This window comes from Arvicola amphibius, chromosome X (genome assembly GCF_903992535.2).
Source record: "Arvicola amphibius chromosome X, mArvAmp1.2, whole genome shotgun sequence".
NCBI classification, from domain to species: domain Eukaryota; kingdom Metazoa; phylum Chordata; class Mammalia; order Rodentia; family Cricetidae; genus Arvicola; species Arvicola amphibius.
The window spans coordinates 71,962,016-71,987,148 of NC_052065.1; the positions used below are offsets into that span (position 1 = coordinate 71,962,016).

The 25,133-nt window shown below is 33.7% G+C and overlaps 1 protein-coding gene across 1 annotated transcript in view; it reads right to left on the reverse strand.

Annotated features, from left to right (window-relative positions):
- Positions 1-3,439: 3,439 nt before the first annotated feature.
- Pof1b (POF1B actin binding protein) overlaps positions 3,440-25,133 on the reverse strand; it is a 69,414-nt gene continuing 47,720 nt past the window's right edge. The window contains 8 exon segments of the mRNA XM_038317373.1: positions 3,440-3,578; positions 13,102-13,184; positions 13,998-14,126; positions 16,450-16,569; positions 16,856-17,008; positions 18,066-18,179; positions 19,028-19,120; positions 23,812-23,886. Of these exon segments, the coding sequence (XP_038173301.1) occupies positions 3,440-3,578; positions 13,102-13,184; positions 13,998-14,126; positions 16,450-16,569; positions 16,856-17,008; positions 18,066-18,179; positions 19,028-19,120; positions 23,812-23,886 (906 nt within the window).

Sequence of the window (25,133 nt, forward strand, 5' to 3'; positions counted from 1 at the left end):
TTTCTGCCAAGGTAATTAAAACATCCTCTTACAACTTTTTTAATGGATAGAAAATATACTACACTTTTGCCACAGTTACATATATGAGTAGCTAACAGAGGAGAAATATCTTTTCATAAAATAGAGGATCACTGTATTGATAAAACAAATTTTATTCATGTTTCAGAACTTAATGTCTAGCTCAAATGTTATGATAATATAAATAAGACTCTTAATTTCATATCAAGACTTTTTAAATATTTCTCAGCCATAGGTCCAGTTAGTATAGTGCCACAGCCATGCCTATCTTAACTGCTTCTTAGTATAATGAATAATTTTTAGAATATATTTTCAATATAAATTGAAAATTTTTATAAAGGTTTGTGTAAATATTTTAGTACAAAACTATGTACTAGACATGTAACCTGAATATATTTGTTATGTTAATTCTAACTTTGATGGAAAAAAATGTATGTTTTAATTAGGCTATACTATAAAATTTATTATTGTAATTTATTTAACAAATACTTGTATCTTACTGTAAAGTCATTACAATTCAACTAAGAAACTTCTAAATACATTAAAGACTCTACTATAAAATATTCTTCATGTATGATAGTTATCAAATATCTTTTATTATTTTTATTACTTAAGTTTTTATGATTATGCAATATTTCAATGTTATAGCTATATCACTATGAAAACTTCTACATTCTTATTGCCCCACTACTACATTATAGTACTATATGTTTTTAAGAAAGTGAATGGGATTACTTGGAGAAAACATGTTTTGAAAGAACAGATTTTTCCCAGGTACTAATATGTACTTAGAACAAGTTGCACAATGTATAATTTAATTAATGTAGTTATTTTAAAAGACATTAGCCCATTTCCTTGATTAACATTAACCTCCACCTCTGACTGAGCTATTTCCAAGGCATGTTAGCATTGCCACACTCTTGTTTACTCACAAACTCAATATGAGAAATGTACATTTAGGCTGTTTATTTCATGCTCTAGTTAACCTATTTTTTAATTTAATTGTCCTTTGCCTCTGTTTTCTGAAAAATAGCATTGAATCTTGTAGCTAAACTGCACATTTAACATAGAAGAATAAGTTGTAAAGAATCTATGCTTATGAATAAGTTCAACATATATGAAGCACCTTATATAAAAGTAGCAGGTTAGGTTCTACAATGTCTGCAGCAAGAGTTGAAACAAAGTTTTTTTTTCCTATTTGTACAGTGTTGTATCAAATATTTCAATGTGCACAAAAGGATTCAGGTCTCCTAAATGGCTGGGGAATTCATCTTCATAATTAAATCATCCCATTAGATTGATTGGGATAGGACCATGGTTCACAATTTGATTGTGCTTTAGCAATAGAAAAATAACTATTAAAATACTGATGCAGACAGAAAATTTCTTTTGAATTGTAGTCCTGCAAAGTGGATCCATTCATGGCTAGAAAAGAAAAAAATGTATCTTAAAATTGGTTCACAATTATTTTAAAATGCTGCTATTATTACATGTACATAGTTCCCCAAATTATTCAGTTGGGTATGTATACTGCTAACAGAATATACTCTTTTATACAATGCTCAATAAAATTATAATCTCTTTGACTTAAGGCATGTGTTTTAAATGGCTGCAAGCCAGAAGAAGGGAGATCAGTTGTATTTTCTTCTTATTGTCATATTTAGAGGTTAAGTATATGCTGAAACATCTCTGATAATTAATAAAGATCTATCATCTGTGAACTTATATAAACATATTCTTCTATAACCCTTTCAGACCTTAACTATTTCACTGGTGACACAGAAATGGCTACTACACTAGACTCTTTATTCCACAGGTTCTCACTCTATTGTCACCTCTGAGGCACATGTAGTTAGTCTAGCAATTGTTTCTGAGTCTTAACTTTCAGCATCAAATTATCCTTAAATGAAAATTATGTGCCCTGTACAGACCACTTTTGTTAATAACTGGTTTTTGAGTTATCAAATTCTCTTTATCACTTGATAGTAACAGTTCTCAATTAGTTAATGACCTAAGAAAAATGACTTTGAAAGATTAAACTTTGCATGTATTTTTATTTTTGCTGGAGATTTACTAAATACGGCTTACTTGCACTAGTAACTTAAAAGATTGGTGCTTTCGTACTGTGTGAAAGACCATTAGAACTAAAATCATCATGAGTTTTTTATTATTACGGAAGTGTTTGGGCTTATTTGACTATAAGATATATATTTTAGTGCATTACTTAACAACTTTTAATTTTAGTAACAGCATTAGAGAAGTATTATTTTAAGACTTAAAACTTATTGTTTGTCATTACATCATTACCAAAGGACAGTAAAAATACATATATTAAACCTCAGTTTCCAAATTGCACACATATACTCAATACCACACAACTCAGAAAACAAAACATTATTCATAAACTGTATGCCCTTCTTATGCTCTCTTGCAATCAGCCCTACTTTCCCTGATTAACCACTTCTTGAGTTTACTAAGCGTGGATTTGCTTTGTCTGTTTTTAGTATATAAGTCATTTGAAAATTAAATATTAACATAACACAGTAGTTCCTTTCCACACAGTTTTAAATAAGGTCATGTATGGTTTGAAAGGTGAGACTCTGAAACTTTTTTCTGCCCATTGTACCTGAGAAATGTTACACATTCCTGTGCTCATGATCAGTGATTTACTATTAAATATCATGTAAAACTGTAGAAGTATATAATTAAGAAAAACTCCAGAGCTCTTTTTTTAATACTAGCAAGTTTGCTGAAGCTCAGCACTTTTAAAATTTTGGGAATAGAAAATTCTTTTGTAATGGAGTGGTCCTGCACACCATAGGTGACATGGGAGCACCTGTGGTCTATACCCAGTAGATGCCAATATAGTTAACCACTAATGAAAACTGAAACTGCATAAAGACACTAAATGCTCTGGAGTTTAGAGATGGATGCCACTGGAGAGAACCACTGTGCTAGGGAATGTCTATTTCCTCTTTGACAATCACTACTATAAAAGTTAACAAAGAAAGCAGTAAAAGTCTTAAGAAAGTCGCTGTATTTATAAGAAAGAGATTTTAAAATAATCACCCCCTTAACAATGGCTTGAATTACTTAGAATGGTGTTGATATCTATGTTGTCTGGTTATGTTGAAGGGAGTTATAGATAGTAAATATGCATGTCATTTGCACGGGTATTCAGCCTTACATTAAACTCCAGAATTTAAAGCTGGAGGATCTTACAATCTAGAGAGAAAACAGACACAACTCTCTTTTCAAATTTTAAAGCAATAAAAGTTAATAAGTATTTACATTCAAGAATAGAAGACAGATTCTATTGATACATGACATTCATGCTCCATTGCCTTTCAAGTTGTCTACTGCATTTGATACTTAGTATCTAAGTTTTGAAATCTGTAAGTATATAATTAATTAAAACAGCCTAGAAACGCCCAAATAAACTTACATGAGTCCATTTATCTTCAGTTTTCTCGATCACGATAGTCTGTGTGTCACTTCCTGGTGGTATATATTCATAGTCATCGTACAGGAGACCTAGGATTGGATATTGTGTCCTGTACCTATACGCAAAAAACATGTACACATATTACAAAATAACTGTCATTTGTAGCCACTCCTATTTCCAGTCCCCTATTTAAATCAATTTATCCCTGAATGACTTCTTACTAATTTCAAATGAAATGCCCTCTCAAATATAAAAGAAAAACTGTCACTATTTTTATGTTTAATAAAGGGGAGAAACTTTGCCACTGTCCATGTTGGATCATTGTTAGCACAGGATAATGATACAGAGAAAAGATAAAAATAAGAGCCATAAGTAATGAGCTCACTCCTTAGACAGTTTTTCATGTTTATAGTATAGAAAAAGGAAAAACAAATGGATTTCAGAAATCTTATCAAGTTAAAGTAACACAATAATGTATGCCGCTGCCCTATCTTGAAGGGCAGACCTCTCTAGTGCTATTCTATACAAAGAAAAAAGCAGTATCGTGCTCCACCTCTCACTATGACAGTTCTCGATACTCCTTGTCAAATATGTTCCAAAATACTAGATAAAAATGTCAACATGAAATAATTCTTAAATTATAAATATTGCACCATTCTTAGTAGGGTAATAAAATCTTGTTCTGTTGTACCTTATTCGCCATGTGAACTATTGCTTTACCTAATATATCCATGCCATAAATGCCACTCACTTACAGTAACTCAGCTTTCTTTATTACCAGATCAACCAATGATACCACACATCACCATTTTATTTTCCTAAAGCACAAGGTTAGTGATGCTGAATAGTCAGATATATACATTCTTTAAGCGACTAGGTAAAACATCTGTACTCAATAAAGGAAAAATTATATGCTGATATTGATAACATCTGTTTTTAAAATAAAATAAGAAAAGACAAAGTTTATATAAGGGTTTATACTTTTCAGGGTGTCAGATATGTAGTGTGATTAGGAGCATATACCTGTCACATAGAAGGTTACTATTCTCACTTTGAATAATGTAGGCAAGATAAAGACTGCTTTCCAACTTAAAAAGCCGATTGAATTGTTTGCTAGAAGAGCAGCACAAAAATGCAGGCAGAGAAAAGGTGATACTGAATAAAAATTTGGACCCAGGATAAAGAATTAATAGAATCAGAAAAGACAATTATGTCTTAAAATTAAAAAATAATTGTTTTGTTATTCTCAATATGTTTTAAAAAGTAGTTAACTTTTAAAAGTAACTTTTTTCATTATGTATATGAGAAAGTACATATGGTAAAAATAGAAAAAAGATCATAAAGAAGAGATAGAAATGTGCTTCATATAATAGAGTATAATAGTGTTTGAAGGTAGATTGATAGGCTAAATTATGCTATTTATTATAAACTATAAAATAATGAAAATAAATACACATATAAACAAATAACATAGATTATATATAATCATGAAAAATTCTAAATAAAAGATGGGAAAAGAAGGAACAATAAGAATGTTGAACAAACAGCAAGCATCTAGCAAGATGGTAGATTTCAACACACCTTGTAGATAGTTGCAGTAAGTATAATGGTTTTTAATATGCTTTCTAACTGTAAATTGTTCAATTATATAAAGAACCAGCTACTTATGCTATTTAAAAATAAGCAAACAAAAAGTAATTCTCTAAATTTAAAAAAAGCCTTAGAAAAAACAATTATATTATATATACTATATAGCAGAAAATTCTGCTATAATGTAGGTAAGTAAGTTTTTGAAAAGCGAATGTGGTTACTAATCTGTAGCACTACTAGAAAGTGACATGACCTTTAGGAGATGAGGTCAAGTGAAAGTAACTAAACTAAGGTCATTGGAGGTATGACATAGAAGATGTTGAGATAATAGCCGGACCTCTCATCTTCTTTACTTCTTGACTGTCATGTGACAAACAACTACTTCTGTCATGTGTTCACTGCTAAGAAGTTGTGTGTTACCGTAGGCTAAATAAAGGTAGCAAGAGCAAACAACCATGGACTGAAACTTCTGTGTGGTGGTCTGAATGAGCTGTCTGCCACAATCTCAGAAATTTGAATGTCCCGTCCCTAGTTGGTAGAGTTGTCTGGGGACATTTAGGAGGTCTGGCCTTGATGGAAGAAATAGGTCATTGGAACCAGTCTTTGAGAGTTTAAAGACTTTTGCATTACACTGAAGGCCAGAACATTGCTAACCCTTTCTTCTGAGCTTGATGACCAGAGTTCAACCATCAGAATGTACTTGATGGAATAGGAAAATCAAGTCCCACAAGTGGTCCTGTAATCAACATATGTTTGCCGTGGCATCCATATTCAAAATAAATAAATGCACTTAAAAAAGAAATTCTGTAGGATGTTTCAAAAGTCATTATAAATAATATACATATATAAACCTAATAATAGAATTCAAAACTGCATGAACTAAAACTGGGCAGAAATGAACATGGTTTCAGTAACCGCTTTCTACACATAATAGACTGGACAGTATGTGAACATGGAAATAGGCTTGAATAACACTTTACAACCATACCTAGAAGATATCAATAGTATTTTCTACCTAAATGAATTAAAATATGTATTTTAATATATATGGAATTTTGTGTGGGATAGACTGTTAGACTATGAAACAAGTCAACAACTTTAAGAACAGTGTATGTTCCAGTTAAAATGAAGTAAAATCAGAAATAAAAGTGAATACCTTCAGAAATTCTCAAATATTTGTAAGTTAAGTGTTATTTTTAAACAATAAATAAAGCAAGGCTCAAGAAAAATATTAGTTATATTGCCTCTTTTATAAGAAAATAACAATCCCAATCACATAGGTTTGTATCTTAGAGACCATTTTTTAAAGATTTATTTATTATGTATACAGCATTCTGCCTCCATGTATGCCTGCATGCCAGAGAAGGGCGCCAGATCTTATTACAGGTGGTTGTGAGCCACAATGTGGTTGCTGGGAATTGAACTCCAGACCTCTGGAAGAGCAGCCAGTGCTCTTTAAACTCTGAACCATCTCTCCAGCCCCTCTTAGAGACCATTTTTAAAAAACACACACACACCCTAGTATAAAATAAAATTTTAACCGGGCAGTGGTGGCACATGCCTTTATTCCCAGCACTCAGGAGGCAAAGGCAGGTGCATCTCTGTGAGTTCAAGACCAGCCTGGTCTACAAGAGAAAGTTCCAGGATGGGCTCGAAAGCTACAAAGAAAACTTGTATCAAAAGTCCAAAAAATAAAGATTAAATTGGAGGTAAACAGAGATCACTGAAATCAAAATTATTTCTAAATCATTAACATTGATTGACCAAGAAAAAGAGAAAGGTCTCAAATTGCTAAAATTGCACAGGTATAATAATAGAAGGTCACTATTATTGACTTTGAAGAAAAAAAAGCCATGGATATGGGGAAGGAATTTGTAGGGAAGAGGGGTAGATGACAGATGAGGGAAATAAACAATGGGAAGTGAGAATAGATAGAGTTCATTGTGTACCTGTGTGAAATTGAATTTTATAAAGAACAAATTTAATCAATAAAAATAAGTATAAATGAAAAGCAAAATGTTAATACAGATTGACCAAGAAAAAGGAAAGAACTCAAATTACTAAAATCATATAAGGAAAAGGGAAAATCACTATTACTGACTTTGAAAAAATAAAAATCATAACATAGAAGTTCTATGAAAATCTCTATGTTGAAAGACTACATAACACAGATGAAATGTATACATTCTTGGGAGAATACCAAGAGCAAATCTCACAGGAACAAACAGAAAAACTATGAAAAACAAAGCAAGCAGAAACTAACTTCCCACAAAGGAAAAACAATTCTCAAATATTTGCAACAAGTATAGTGTATCAGGAACTCAAAGAATTAATGCTAGTCCTTGGAAACTCTCCCAAAGATTTAGATTAAACACACTCACACACACACACACACACACACACACACACACACACAAACAATTTTGATTTCATTTTCTAAAGTAAGTTGTACCCTGCTACCATAACAAGAAATACATCACAAGAGTAAAGGACAAAAACAGATTAATATCATTTGGGAATGTAGAAGTAAAAATTCTCAACAAAATGCTAGTAAATCAAATCTAATAACATATAAAAATAATTGTGTAAATCAAATCTAATAACATACACAATAATTGTGTAACATGAAAAAGAGCATTTGATTCAAACAATATGAGATTGTAACATCTTAGAAATCACTTAATGTAATATATTATTTACAGACCCATGCATGTACTCTTTTGATCATCTAATATAAATTTTCTAGCACTGTCATAACTTGAAAAAGAACTTTATAAAGAACAGAAGTGAACATCTTCAATTAGATGAAAACTCACAGCTAACATATTTTAAAAGTACTGAGTAAATTTCACCCACCCACTAACCAAGAACAGTAAAATGAAAAAAATTCCCTTTCTTATTTCTATTTAACATTGTATTGTATTGGAAGTATCAAGGCAATTTAAAAAGGAAGTAAAATGTACGTAGAATGAAAATGAAGAAATTATTTGCAAATGAAATGATCTCATAAGATAATTTTGATGAATTCAGCAAAAAACAAACTATTATATCTTTAACTTTGAGGAATATAAAATGAATACACACACTACCAACTGTGATCCTATATCTTTATAATGAGTAATATGAAAATAAAGTTAAGACAACAATTTTAGGAGTTAGAGAGATGGCTCGGAGGTTCAGAGCACTGGCTGCTCTTTCAGAGGACTCTGGCTTAAAACCATCTACGACCTGGTTTTGGGAGATCCAATGCCCTCTTCTGGACTTCCCATTCACCCAGATATGTATACAGGACACAGACACACATGCAGGCAAAACACCATACACATGAAGCTTTTTCCCTTAAGAAAGAAAGAAAATAATTGGACTAACAATAACATGAAAACAAAACTCCAATACTTACAAATAAATGTAGCAAAGAAGTTTAAGATTTATATAGTATAAGATTCTTTAAAGAAAATATACTGACAGTATCATTAAAAATACTTAGGACAGAACATAGCAAAGAATGTAAGATTTATAATTTGAAAACTACAAATTACTGTTTCATTAACTGAAAGGCAACTGGGCATGGTGGTGTACACCTTTAATCCCAGCAGTTGGGAGACAGAGGCAAGTGCATTTCTGTGGTTTGGAGGTCAGCCTGGTCAACCAAGAATTCCAGGCCAACCAGGTATGGGGCTTAAATGGGGATGCCCCTCATGGGATCATACATGTGAATGTTTGGTCCCTAATTAGTGTAACTGTCTTGGGAAGGATTAGAAGGTGTGATCTTGTGGGAGGAGGTGTGTGACTAGGGGTGGGCTTCAAAATCCCAGGTCTAGTCCTTCCTCTCAGTCTCTCTCTTTCCTCCTCTTTCTTTTCTTTCTCTCTCTCCCCAATTCTTCCCCGAGATTGTGGACCAGAGGTAACTCTCAGCTACTCTTCCAGTGCCATGCCATCCTGCCTAACTACCATGCTTCCTACCAGTGCCATGCCATCCTGCCTACCTACCATGCTTCCTACTCTGATGATCAAGGACTCACCTTCTGAAACTGTAAGCAAACCCTCAAGAAAACTCTTTTATTATATTTTACTTTGGTCATGGTGTCACTTCACAGCAACAGAAAAGTATATACAACACCAGGGGTGCATAGTAAGAGCATCTCTTAAAATGAAAAGAATTGCTCGCTTAGCTAGGCTCAACCTCATAGATTTCTGGAAATTTCTGTTGTGCTAGGTTTCTATCTCATCCTCAAGATATCCCCCAATTTCTGTTGTCTCTCTCAGTACTCTCTCCCTCCATCTGATTCTTTATGTTCACATACCTACCCACCTGAGTCCACCCATAAGATTTTTTTTACTTCCCCTTCCCATGGAGATCCATGTGTCTACCCTTGAGCAATTCTTGTGGTTGAGTCTCTCTGGGTCTGTGGATTGTAGTGGGATTGTCCTTTACAGCTAATATTCGCTCATAAGTGAGTACATATCATGTTTGCCTTTCTGGGCCTGGGTTACCTCACTTAGGATGATTTTTTTCTAGGACCATTCATTTGCCTTCAAATTTCATGATGTCATTGTTTTTAACAGTGAATAACACTCCATTGTGTAAATGGACCACAATTTCTTTATCCATTCTTTGGTGGAGGGACATCTAGGTTGTTTCCAGTTTCTGGCTATTACAAATAATGGTGCTATGTACATAATTGAGCAAGTGTCCTTTTGGTAGGATGGAGCGTCATTTAGCTATATTCCCAGAAATTTTATAAGCTGGGTCTTGAGGTAGATCAATTCCCAATTTTCTGAGAAATCACATACTGATTTCCAAAGTGGTTCTACTAGTTTGCATTCCCACCAGCAGTGGAGTGTTGTTCCCCTTGCTTCACATCCTCAGCAGTATGAGCTGTTTCTTGTGTTTTAATCTTAGCCATTCTGACAGGTGTAAGATGGAATCTCAGAATTGTTTTGATTTGCATTTCCCTGATGGCTAAGAATGTTGAACATCTCTTAAGTGTTTCTCAGCCATTTGAGATTCCTCTGTTAAGAATTCTCTGTTTAGAAACTGCATCCCATTTTTAATTGGATTATTTGGTTTGATGATGTCTAGTTTCTTGAGTTCTTTATATATTTTGGATATCAGCCCTCTATGTGGTCTTGAAGAAAATTTTTTTCCAGTCTAAAGCTGCCATTTTGCCCTATTGATGGTGTCCTTCCTTATAGAAGTTTTTCAGTTCCATGAGGTCCCAGTTATTAATTATCAATCTTAGTGCCTGCATTATTGATATTCTGTTCAGAAAGTTGTATCTTGTGCCAATGTGTTTAGGGCTATTCTCCACCTTCTCTTCTGACAGATTCAGTGTATCTGGTTGTATGTTGAGGCCTTTGATCCATTTGGACTTGAGTTTTGTGCAGAGTGATAGATATGGATTTCTTTGCTTTCTTTATAAGCTGACATCCACTTAGACTAGCACAATTTATTGAAGATGCTTTCTTTCCTCCATTATTTTACTTAGGCTTCTTTATCGAACATCAGATGTACATAGGTGTATGAATTTACATCTGAAACTTTCATCCAATTCCATTGATCCACCTGTCTGCTTTTATGCCAACACCATGCAGTTTTTATTGCTATAGCTCTGTAGTGGAGCTTGAAATCAGGGATGGTGATAACTACGAAAGTTCTTTTATTGTACAGGACTATTTTTATCTACCTTGGTTTGTTGTTTTTCTATATAAAGTGAGTATTTTTCTTTCAATGTCTGTAAAGAATTATGTTAGAATTCTTATGGGGATTGCATTGAATCAATCTTGCTTTTGGTAAAATCACCATTTTTACTATGCTAATCCTACTAATCCATGAGCATGGGAGATCTTTCCATCTTTTGATACCTTCTAGACTCCTAGTAGTGGAGAATATGGACTCTGAACCAGCCATCTCCTGTCACCAGGCAAGACATCCAGTGAAAGGATCGGGACACCAATGCAGTCACATAACTTTCAATCTACAAATTGTCTTGCTTACAAGATGTGTTGAGGTATGGGTGGCTCAAAAATTATGGGAGTGGCCAACCAATGGCTGGTCCAGTTTAGATCCATGCCACAAGAGAGATCCCACCTATGATACTACCTGGTGGGCCAGGAACAAGATGCTATATAACCCAGAGACCTAGGATAAAACCAAAAACAACTGGAAAAAAGCAATGAAATAATTCTTAATGATATTCTGCTATACTCATAGATTAGTGCCTAGCCCAATCATCATTAGAGATGCTTCATGTAGCAACTCACGGAAACAGATGCAAAGAGCCACAGTCAAACATTAGACATAAACATTGGGGAGAATCCTGCTGAAAATAGGAAGAACTGTGGGAGCCAGAGGGGTCAAAAACACCACAAAAAAACCCCACAGATTCAACTACCTGGGCTCATAGGAGCTCACCGAGTCTGAACCGGCAAACAGGGTGCCTCCATGGAAGTTAACTAGACCCTCTGATTATATATTATAATTTGTAATTTGGTCTTCTTGTGGGGTTCCTAACATTGGGAGCAGGGGCTATCTTTGACTATTTTGTCAGCCTTTGGGACTCTCATACTCATACTGGGTTGCCTCATCGATTTGGTATGCCATATTTGATTGATAACAATGGGAGCCCTGCCCTAATAGAGACAAAGGATGAGGTGGGAAGGGGCAGATGGGGGAGCAGAGAGGAAATGAGGGGATGAATTAGGGATGAGACGAAGGAGAGGAAACCGTGGTTGGGTTGTAAAACAAATAAAATATATATTTAGAAAAAAAAGACAAAAAAGAATTGACTTTGGAATCAGAGGTGGTCAATAACATCAAGGAAAAGTATTTTCCAGAAACAACAGGGCACGTATACATATGAAGTCACAAAGAAGGTGACAATATGCACAAGATCTGCACATACTCCAAACAAAAGAATAAAGAATTTGGATAGGAAATAATGAATTAAAGATAGAGTTTAACTCTAAAAGTTCCCATACACATGTAACAATAGTTACTATTTTTAAGATGTTAATAAGAAATATATATATATATATATATATATATATATATGAAATGTAATGAGAATTAACAAGGTACAAATACATTGTGTTTTATATAATTCTACAAACATGTCCTAACATTCATATATAAAAAAGCAAGAGTCCACTAGTAAAAAAAAAATAATGTAGGCAAGAATGATTTGAAGAGTAGTACTCCTGCTTTAAACTTACTGAAACCTATAGGAATAATAGTGTGACAGTGACATAAATGCAGACAGATCAGTGGAATAAAATTAATATTCTACCATAAAAACTAGCCAACTGAAAGGGGGAAAGGAATTTAATAGAAATCTATTTAAAGAATATATGGATTTCATATATATATATATATATATATATATATATATGTGTGTGTGTGTGTGTGTATACATGCACTATGATATATATAATGTTATATACATATAATCATACATAATAACCAATTATTTATTTTTACTTCTCTAGTACATTCTATAAATTATACACTGTAGTGATATTTCATTTGTATTTTAATAAATAAAGCTTGCCTGAAGTTCAGAGAGTAAAACAGCTGCACTGATTAGCCTTACAGACCAGGCAGTGGTGACACACACCTTGAATCCCAGGAGTCACACTAGTTTGTCACAGAAACCGAGCAACAGGGGTGCATGCCTTTAATCCCAGCCCTAGAGTGGAATATAAAACAGGAGGAGACAGCTCTCGCACACAGTCTCAGTCTGAAATTCCTGGAGGCAGGATCGCCATTTTTGGAATGAGGTAGAGGTAAGAGCCAGTGGCTGACTGTTTTGCTTTTCTGACCTTCAGGTTGAACCCCATTTCTGTCTCTGTGTTTTTATTAATTATGCTACAATACACAATTATCCTAACTATGATAGTAATGCCTTTTCTGAACATCCATTCTTCAGTATAATTGCTTATGAGTAAAAATCAACCTCTTTATAGTGATCTACACATCAACTAAGAGAATAACAACTTAAATTTTATAATAACTTCACATATTCAAATGCCATTTTAAAGTACATTACTTTTTTGTGGTGATTGTTGTCCTTCCAACACTGGAGGGTTGGTTATGAGATGAATATATTTCCTGCCTCAACTTTGAGAGTTCCTTACAAAGAAAACACAATGATTCTTTAAATAGAAATATAAACATGAACTAATGTGATTACTAAGAATAACCCCCACCACTTCTCTTGCTTTGTTTTTATGTAAAATGTTCTAATCCTACTAATCTTGATCCACAGTAGCCAAAATGCTATACATGCCTTTGAAGAACCCCACTAACTGAGGTAGGATATCAACAATTGATTGGACATGCTTTTCTCAGTATGAGAATGTAATTTTGTTCTGAACAGTTTAAAGTTAGGCTAATTAATAATGATGATGATGGTGAAATTTCAATAAGGAAGTGGATGCAGAGTCCAAACAGAAAACTGCAAGTGCCATTTTTAAATAACAGAAATAAAATATTAGCCCATTGTTTTTAATAGTTCCTTTAGTACTTACTGTATGACAGATTTTGGGCTACTTGCTGCTGATATAATATAGTACCTTAATGAAAGATTAGTTCATGACCTAGGAATGAGATCTCGGGCTTTGGGGAATTTCACTGCTAATGAAATATAAATTAAATATCTTAGAAATAGTAAAAGTACACCACCAGTCTTTTTCCTTTAACTTCAATTTTGCTTTCAGTTGAATTATTTTTCAAGTGGAAATCTTACTATTCATATATGTCCTCTCATGTGTAGTAAAGTATGTCCTGGTAAGGTGTCCTTTCCTTGATGTTCTAAGTGTCTAGCCTTTCACAACTGAACCACTCCTGCAGTTTAACGTCTTCTTTTTTAATCCATGGAAAGTATTTACTCTACAGAACCTATTGTAACATTCTTCTCCACCATATGTTTTCCTTTCTTCTTACCTCTGATTGACGCTTTATAAGAGAATCCTTTTCTTCCAGCAAGCTTGTCAGTTCATGAAGCTTGAATTGGAAGTCACTGCAACTTCCTTCTCTTTTGGAAACATCTTTTTGGTACTGGTTTAATTGAGACTAAGGATTTAGAAATAAGAATTTTATTATAATGCTTTTTAAAAAACATATAATTCCAGTGAAGTATAGTTATGCCAAGTCATCGAGTGAAAAATACTGTATCAATTTCCATAAATGTGTAGCTAATTTTATTGATATAAAATATAATCTGAAATATCAGTTAGAAATTTCTCATTTTAAAAATTTGTGTTTGATATTTACAATTAAAGTACAAGCAATTGCTTTAGGCCATAACAATAAAATAAAGCTAAAATATAGACATTTCAGATTTCTTCAAACACTAATTAAGGCACCTTCAATCTTAATGTTACACTGTAACTCTCAGTGCACAAAATGATTCGTGATGCATGTCTTAAATGAATTTTCACAGAATCCCAGAGAGATAAGCATTATTTTCAAAAGAGTTAAATGAATCCCCGAAGGAATCCAGAATAACATAATAGTGGCTGCAACTCAAAAGAAAAGATGCTCAAATACAAAGTACAAATTTTCTTACTCACTTCCACATATATGGGAATAGAAGCTGCTTAGTTAAAGTGCTAGTAATAACATTAAGTTGGAAAAGAGGAAACCAGTGGAAGAAATTTCAGAATGATCAGTAGATCTATTAACTAATTAAGTTTCATTTAATTGATTTTAGAAAAAAAAAACTTCACCGATATAAGATGAGAAAAATCATTGGCCATTTTGTTCATTAAAATATTTAAATGTATCTGACTACATTTAGAACACAATAAATTAAGGGTTAGTTAAATCAATTCAGCATGAAATTATAAGGCAACATACTGTATTCTTGCAAATGTCCTAATTTTGATGTAAAATATAGATAGACGAAATCCAGCATAACTCACCATGAATGACAAAGTCCTTAATATGTATAATTTATTAAAATACAGAGAGCAAATGATCATGAGGAGCCCCAATTGATACATCTAAAACACAATTCTTCAACCTAAGTCTCAGGGAACATCATGGAAGGAATAGGGGGTGGGGGCAGGAAGATTCTAAAAGCCAGAGAACCAGTAAATCTGCTGTGAGATTGACCTTCTAGAAATGACTGGGAAATTTCACCCATGGTGCCTCAACAATATGGCTGCCTAAACAAGACATGAAGAAGTATAACCCCAATAGACATGCTAACACAGAAGGGGAAGATATCACCAGGCTGAACCCATAGACAAAGAATTGCAGGCAACTACAGAATGCAGAGAGTGGGAGAAATAAGTTTCCTTAGGGATAAATTCTTTAATTGGCTATTCAATACCAAATGTTTAACTTTAAAATTATATACATATAAGTAACACTAAATGGGTTGAGCAGGTTGTATTTATGTATTTAGGCATTTGTAAAAAATACATAATAGTAACATTTAAAGTAAAAGAGGCCAGGCTATCTAGAGAAAGCAAAGGACGGGTATATATACAGAAGGAATTAGAGGGAGGAATGAGAAGGAGGAAACGGTATAATTATTATTTTTTTATTTTGCTTTTTTTTGAGACAAGGTTCCTCTGTAGCTTTGGTGCCTGTCCTGGAACTAGCTGTTGTAGACCAGGTTGATCTCAAGAACTCACAGAAATCCGCCTGCCTCTGCCTCCTGAGTGCTGGGATTAAAGGAGTGCGCCACCACTGGCCGGTGTGTAATTATTTAATTAAAAAAAGTTAACTAAAATATTTATAATCACTCAGATAAACTATGGCTCTTAGCTGTATATTTTTAAATATTACTCTATTCTGAGTAAACATGCAATTTTATGAAGGGTCCTCCACCCATATCCTAAACATAAATTGTTAAATATTTCAAAAATCAAGGTAATGAAATTAATATCTCTTTAACATGTGAGAAGAAAAATTTACCTACAGTAGAAAATAATTTAATTTACGATAGCACTTTATAAATTTCATTGCTTATAATATTCAGAAATATAATTATAAGAAAAGGTTTTAGAAGACATTAAAATTCTTTAACTTACATATTTTTCTTTGTAGATTTAAAATTAAAACAATCATATTTATTTTTCTTTTTAATGGTGATAGGGTGGGGGAGTGGTGCTGATGGTGATGAAAATCATTTTCTTTAAAAAAATTATCTTTTCATGCATGTGTAAGGAGGCCAGAGGAGGGAGCTAGATCTTGGAGAGCTGTAGTTACAGGCATCTGAAGACTTACTGGCTTCTTATATTGGTGATCAGACCCAAACTCTGCTCCTCATGATTGAATAGCAAGTGTTTTTAATGTCTCAGTTACCTGTCAAGGTCCAAGCATCACTTTTGTTGAAAAAAGTTTCTATAGACATGTATATTTATTCAATGTAGGATCAACATACCCTTAGCTTGCTGATTTCTCTGTCTTTCTCAATTCTTAAGTTTTTTACCATCTCCATATAATGGTTGCCAATCTCATCCATTTTAGCCTGTAGTATTGGGCCTGTGCAAGTCTCAGACACCTGTACAAAACCAAAATAACTGTCTGTAATTGGATTGTTAAGAAGGAAATATATATTAGGTTTCAATATTTATTATGACATGAATACCATGTGATTAAATAATACATTAAAATAATTAAAATGACCTTGAGAGGTCATTTGACAAAGTTCAAGTGTCACCATGATAAAACTTTCATTAAAGGTCAACAGAATGGAGTCAATGTACTTCACAAGGTGAAGTGTGTATATTCTGTTAACAATGATAGCTTTATAATTAGTTAACTAGGACAATAATAAAGATTAGTACCTGTATTCTAAGGTTTTTATTCTCTTGCTCTAAATTACGTTTACAATATTCTAGTTCTTTTAGTCTGTATTCCATGTCTGATAGTGTATGTCGAAGAGAAAGGTTATTTTCTTCCAATGTCTGACATTTTGAGCTTGAGTCTTGAAGTCCTTGCTGCAAAGAAGACACAAGTCCATATGAAAATGCATTTTGATTTTAAAGAGGAAATGGCCTTTTAAGTGATTTATTGAGAAAAATAAAGCAAATGTTTCAAACTAAATTTTTTGAGATTCTTGCCCTTGATGATATTTTAAACATCATACTAAACATTAAGATTGTCCATAATCTCATTTGCCTAACTTGAGTAAAAAGAAACAACATTTATATAAAATTTCCAGTGTCCCAATTTATTATTATATTCATGATAGTCTGACCACATCATAGTATACTAATAATCACTAAAATAATCATGCCCTTGATCGTGGTAAAAAAAAATATCAACTTTATAAAATCTTTGGGAAAGCCATGAGAAACAAAAAGAGAGAACAAACTCTTGGGCATCATTAGAGCTTGGTTAGATTTATCTCTGCTCAGTCAAGTGTAAAAGTGCATAGAATTCATTCCCTTGTTTATTCAGTAAACAAACAAGATCTACAAAGCTTCTTTTTCCATTAACATAGCATTAGATTAAAAGAATGAGTAAACATAGACTTTCAGCAACAATTCCTGTTGATCCAAAGTACAGAGAACTGTGTGCTGAGTATACTATATAACACATAACGTTGCCAGGTTTTGTTTTGTGTGTGTGTGTGTGTGTGTGTGTGTGTGTGTGTGTCTGTGTCTGTGTTTTGAGAGGACATTCAGATGTTGAAAATATGCAAAGCTAGCCAGGTGGTGGTGTTGCATGCCTTTAATCCCAGAACTCTGGAGGCAGAGGCAGGCAGATCTCTGTGAGTTCAAGGCCAGCCTGGTCTACAAGAGCTAGTTCCAGGACAGACACCAAAGCTACAGAGAAACCTTGTCTCAAATCTTCCCCATAAAAAAACCAAAAAACAAAAAACAAAAAACACACAAAAAAGAAAATATGCATAGCTGTTGAATTCTTAGGTGAACAAATTGTTCCACCACACTAAGACTCTCTGGACTGTATCTTAGAACTTCAGTATGCCAGTAACTGTGCATATGGAAAGCTGTCAATCTAGAGTATCAACTACAAAAGACATTAACTTACTTGCTGTTGGCGATTATTTGCTCTCACTGATGCCAAGAGTTCTTCATACTCTTTTATTTGATTTTCTTTGAATGCCAAGTCCTTCTCAAGTCTTATCTTGTCATTTTCCAGAGACTAAAGGCATAAATTATTTATTAGGAATCAGAGTTATATAAAATTGTTAACAGGCAAAGTCTTGTTTATGTTGCAAAATTTAAATAAAAACTTGTTTCATCTGTAACTGCTTAAAAATGTAGAATTCTTCAAAGTCAAGCAAAAGCTAAGACAGAAAAACCCAAGCTTTGAAAACATGTATTAGAAGGGCTGTTTTGATAGATTGGCTACTGCTAAGTGCAATGAAGCAGAAAGTGTTCAATCATTTTTATGTCTTACTTCAATCTACAAAGACTTCTTAATCCCAGCAGGTGGACAATTTTCAAATTAATGTTCAACTACACTCATGAGAATGCAGAAACAAACCAGAAAATTAGGAAAAAAGCTCTCCAAAGTCCTCAAGGTATTTTTCACTGTGAAGAGAGCATTCAGAATGTTCTATCTGATGGCACCAAAAGTACAATTAAAATAAAAAAATATGAAAGTTTATGTATTGGCAGGAAGGGGTTTTCATGTTGTTTTATTTAAAGAGAAATTCAAAGTATGCTTTATTATTACAGTAAAGAAGGGAATTTTTATTAAATGACTATGGTTGTTCTAATTTTGTAGGCAACTCTGGCTTTAAGCACTAAATTATGTTAGTGGTAAATTAAATGATAGGTGCATGTCAATATATACTCATGCACTTGTGGGGAAGTTCTTTTGTCATCTTTCAATGCTAATTAGCTATTTCACAAATAATTTATGTCTAGGTAGGTGTAATATTGTAATATTGTAATACATTTTAAAAGTATATTGAATATTTTCATTTCTGTTAGGAAACTAAGAATCAGAAACATTTTGGAAAGAAATCTTGAAACAAATCTTACTGTCAAGTCATTTTGAAGATGTCCAAGTTCTTCCCGTATGTTGCTAAATGTGGACAACACTAGTCTCAGTGACTTATCAGACATACCCCTCATCTGTGGGAAGAAAGCAGTTAATGGTTTATTTTGCTAATGTCTCAAAATAGGCAATACAAGCAAACATACTTTTTTCTGTTCCTACAAAACACTTAAAAACTTTTATTTTTAGCCAGGAGGTGGTGATACATGCCTTTAATCCCAGCACTCGGGAGGCAGAAACTGGCAGGTCTCTGTGAGTTCGAGGCCAGCCTGGTCTACAGAGCAAGTTCCAGGACAGGCTACAAAGCTACAAAGAAATCCTATCTCAAAAAATGGAAAAATTATATTTTAATACCTTTTTTAATGAGAAAGTTGCTCACTATGTAGCCCTGACTGTCATGGAGCTTGCTTTCTAGATAGAGCAGGTTGGTCTTGAACTCCCAGAGATCTACCAGCTTCTGCTTCCCAAATTCTGGGATTAAAGGCCTGTGCCACCATACCCAGAATCTTACACATATTTTTAATTAAAATACAATTATATCACCATTTTCCTTCCTTTTCCACCCTCCAGACACCGCCCCCCTATACTCTCGTTGTAATCCCTCCCATTCCCCCTCACTCTCAGAAACAAAAAGAACTTTCTGAACAGCGCTCTTAAGCAGGCCAAGCAGTATTCCTCAAAAGATTTCAACTATGCCTTTGGGAGCTTTATTTCCCTTTTCTCTTTTGTATGAACAAAGCATCATCTTCTTCACACAGCACAATTCTATCATTAAATTTTGCTTTTCTTTTCATTCTTTGCTTAAATGTTTAGAGAAGAGACACTTAATTTTCAAGCCATGAAATGAACTTGCCTAAGTGTGCTGTGAAGTGCATGGGTTCTGCCCATGGTGGGAAGAAGAAAGTATTATGTGGAGTACAGTGTGCTCTGCTCTAAGCTATTGCAATTGGTGTTTTCAGGCAGTACCCTGCACCGAGTGATTCTATTTCCATCCCCTGCCCCAGAGGCCATTTGCTACTTCTTTCAAAGGTGTGTTCATTTTATGTCATGTGTTGGAGTGTTTTGCCTGTATGTATAGATAGGCATCACATGAGTACCTGATGCCTAGGAAGGCAAGAAGAGGGCATCACATGTCTTGAAGGTGGAGTTACTGAATGTTAACTTTGTGTGCATGCTGAGACATCAAACCTGGTTCTCCACTAGGGCAAACAATGATTCATCTGCCCAGCCCTTCAAAAATCACAAAGGACTGTTGAGACAGATGAAGGAACAGAACTAAGAACAAAATGCTGAGTTTTGAATACAAATCCCGAGGCAGAATGACTTCCTGTTTTATTTACTGGAAATGAATAACACAGTAAGAACCATGGGACACAGACTAAAACAATAATCTGTTTAGGCAATTTAACTCTTACCTTCTCTGAACTTCTGTAGTTAAATTAAAAGGCGATCACATGGGAATATGGGCATATCAAAACCATATAAAGCAAAAACCAATTCCAAAAAGTTTATCATACACACCAGAAAAATAAATGATAAAACATTCATTAAAAAGGAGATAACCCTAACACTGATGTGTGGAGACTTATTTTCTTATCATCAGATCTTGTGGTACATGCATCATGGGATCAACAAGTGAGAAATTTTCAGCTCTGACCCCAGAACTGCATCTCATGATGGTCCTACCTTCCTGCCATGGCTAACTAGAATTGACATTAGATGAGTTGACTGCATGTGGACTACCCTTGGACCAAGTTTGTCTTGAAGAGATTTTTGTCTTGCAAAATTCCTTCAGGATAGGGTTCCTAAATGTCTTACCTAACTACCTCCAATGGCTCCTATAGCATTTGTATGAGTGTACTGTTCTGGCTTTTACGAAAACTTCTTTGAATCCTGTAGTCTCTTTAATGGTTTCTTAGCAATTCTTTATCCTATTTGTCATTGTGTAACATGAAATGTATAAGATGAGTGTCAATATTAGTAAGACTTGAATAAAAGAATTGCCATTTCCAACAGCCATCAGGAGTAAATGTTGATGTATAGCCAACTTACTGACATAAATATGAATTTATTATTAATCAAAAATCCATGAAATTATGGAAATACATGCAAAGTTCTATGGCCTTTGTCAATATTTTTAACATGCTCACAAATACTAATAAACCTCTAGTGTTGAAAGATAGATGGAACTGACTCATTTGAAAGAGAAAAAACTCTTTTGTTCTCACTTTTTTATTACTTTAAAAAATACCAATCCAAATTCCCCACTTCTTCCCCTCCTCTCACTCCTTCCACAACCCTTTCCCTGCCTCCCCTCCAATTTTAGAGAGTACAAGCACCCTTGCTCAATCTGGATGTAGTAAGGAGGGGCTTTGGACTTTCCACGAGAGAAATTAGTCTTATTTGCTTATTGAAGCTCAATCCTGAATATAGATAGCCCCTAATATAAAAGCACCCACATATGTAAAAGAACATTACTAAAACTCAAATCACACATCAAAACCCCACAACTATAGTAGGAGATTTCAACACTCCTCTCTCGCCAATGGACATATCAACCAGACAGAAACTTAACAGAGAATAAGAGAACTAACAGAAGTAATGAATCAAATGGACTTAACAGAAATCTATAGAATATTCCACCCAAACAGGAAAGAAATATACCTTCTCAGCACCTCATGGAACCTTCTTTAAATTGATCACATACTCGGTAACAAGCAAACATCCACAGATACAAAAAAAAAAAATCGGAGTAACCACCTTTGTCTATCAGACTCTTCCATACATTAATCCAGGAATGGAAAGAGAGAGAGAGAAAGAGGGAGAGAGGAAAGAGGAGAGAGAGAGAGAGAGAGAGAGAGAGAGAGAGAGAGAGAGAGAGAGAGAGAGAGAGAGAGAGAGAGAAGATTTTGAAAGGCACAAGAGTAACCTTAGCTACTAGGAAAACCGGATAAAAGAATAGCAGAATTCTCCTAGAAATCACAGAGAAAGGAAAAACTGATACAATATTTTTTCAAATGCTAAAAGAACAGAAATATCAACTATAAATTTTATGTCCAATGAAAAAGAGCTTCTTTTCAAATGTAGAAATCAAATCATGATATTTTTCAGGCCTTGGAAAATGGAAATAAGTCACTATTAGACCTACTTTTAAAGACTAGCTAAAGGAATTTTTCTAAATAGAATAAAATTCTAAGTCAAGAAATGTTGGACATTAAGAAGGAAAAATCATATGGGTAAACATGACAGGCTATAATTACGTTGAGCCTTCTTATTTATGTTTGGTAGTTGAAACAAAATTATAATACTAAGATGTTGTTTATGAAAGGAGACGAAATGTTTCAGAATAATATTATAAATATAGGATAAAGAGACATAAAAACCCCAAAGCTTTCTGTAATTTTCTAAAACTGGGAAAATGTTCAAATCCACACACTGGATTAAGTCATGAATATATAATTTGATAGTGAGAGAAACCACTGAAAAATATGCACCCCCAAAATAATAGCAAATCAAAATGAAATTCTAAAATACTATGTATTTGATATTGAAGCAGAACTAAGAACAAAGAATGAAAGTCTGTGGGATATTGCTTTGATTGATGATTGATGTGAGAGGGCCCAGGTCTCCGTGGGCAGTGCCACCCTTGGGAAGGTGATCCTGAGTGGTATAAAAAAGTAGACTGAGCAGATCAGGGAAGTAAGCCAATAAGCAGCATTCCTGCAAGGCCTCTTCTTTAGTACCTGCCCTGACTTCCCACACTGATAGACGACCGGAAGTGTAAGGTGAAATAAATCCTTATCCCAGTAATAGAAACCATAACTACAGCAGCAATTCTACTTTTAGGTTTCTTTTTTTTTTTTTTTTTTACTTTTAGACCCAACACAGTGATTTCTATAGTGTCTGGATTAATTTGCTTTCCCATAAGATATATATAATGGTTCCTTTTCTTCTGGATATCATTTTTTTATTTTCTTAATTCATGCTACTTTCAGTCTTATTTCCTTAGCTTCTATTTTGATTTATGGATTCCCCTTCATTACAGGAGCATTTCCTGCGCCATTTGGATTCAGCCCTTATATAACACAGGAAATGTAACGCCATGCTTTTGCATCTTTCACTGGCAGAACTTGGAATTGTGGGGAGGGGGGACTTGTAGTGTGAAATGGGTGCAGGGAAGAGAAGGAAAAGACCATGATTTGGAATCAGGTGGTACTAAGCCATGGATGAGTGGATAAAACAGTTTACAGAAAGTAATAATATTTCTAGATTTATTTCCTGAGCACTAGACATCCTAGTATCTGATCATACTGATCAGACTAGCTCTAATGTGATCCTATCTAATTAAACTATAGTCAACTCTTGTGGAACACAGTTTTTACTTGAGACGATTTTTATGAGAATCATGCTTGGCAGCAGTTTCCTAGAGTTGATCTCTTAAAACACACCCACACACACATAAACACACACACCCACACTTTAAGTTTATTAAGAATTTTTTTAAAAGTTATTTGTATAAGTTGATCTAAAGTTTCTTTTTTTTTTTAACTGAAAATGGATTTTTTTTTCCTCACAGAATATATCCTGATTATACGTTCCCCTCCATCCACTTCTCCCAGTTCTCCAGATTTCCACTCCTTTCTGGAACTACTTCCTTTCTGTCTCACATTAGAAAAGGACAGACTTCTTAGAGATGACAACCAAACATAACAAAATAAAATATAATAAGATTTTATTTGCAAAGTTGGACACTGTGATCCCATCTTACCTGCAGAATATAACGAATTTGCTGTTTTGTAAACTCTGACAGTCCTTTAGGAATCAATGACTCAATGTCTTCTGACTGTAAGAAAATGGAATTTATCCATTGAAAGCATCAATATTTTAATCTTATGGGCTGCGGTTCATAGGTTTTTGTATAAAAAAGCATATTTAGGAGGATAGCAGAAGATTAAATTACCTTTTAAATAATAGTTTCTATGAATACCATTCACAGTTTTACCAATTCTCACTTTTAAATACTCAGTTATATTACACATACTTCAACATAATACTAAATTCCAGAGATTGTTAGAGAAAAGATTTGGGCAACCAGCCAAAGATTCCATTTCTGCTTTAAAAGATCAGTTTAAGGCTAGGGCTCAGTGATACAGTGCCTGCAATGTATTATAAGGTCCTGGCTTTGAACCCCAAAACCAAAGGGGTAAGGAAAAGTCATTTGAAACAAAATGATGACTTATCTGCTTGTGGTTGTATATGCGAATATTCTCAGGACCCAAGTGTCTGAGGCAAGAGAAACAAGGCTAGCTTGTGTTACATAATAAGTTCAAGGCTACGCATGATATATAGCCAGATTCTGTCTCATAAAAGCAAATAATAATGATGATGGAGATAATAACAATAATACAAAAATTCAAATTCCACTGAAAATAGCATCACTGTATCCTCCAAAACTAAGTTATGTTGGGTGTTAGATATGTTTGATAAGCTTAATTTTTAAATTATGAAAACTGTGATATAAAATTATAGATATTATAGGATTCAAAGAAAATTTGCTTTAGGCGATGGTGACTTTTGAGAGATTGCAGTGTTGCCACAGCAACATTTGTAAGCTTCAACTAAATTTAAGAGGAAAGCTAAAAAAAAAGGATACTTTTACAAGGCAATTTAAGATATATAGAATTACTTTAGTGAATGGAGAGAGAATAGTGATAATACTGGAAATAATGATAAAATTTAAAAAAATTAAAGCACAAGAGGTGAGTTTTCTTTTTATTGTGCTAAAATAAACTGTTTGATTGCTTGTTAACTTAAAATGATTTTTTACATAATTACAATGTAATGAAATTGATACTTAAAGGTTTTTCACTTCAAGTTGATGTCACACACTATTAGAAGCATATTAGAAAAAATTGATTTTTATTGTATAGATTTATGTCTTCTAAATACAGTTTTGTAATCAGGTAAATTTTAATTGTACATTCAACAATGACATCTTAAATTCTAGTGACAGTCATAAAACTATTCTTTGTAATTATTTTATTTGCGGTCATTACAAAGATATAAACATTATTTTTCTAACCTGTGTTT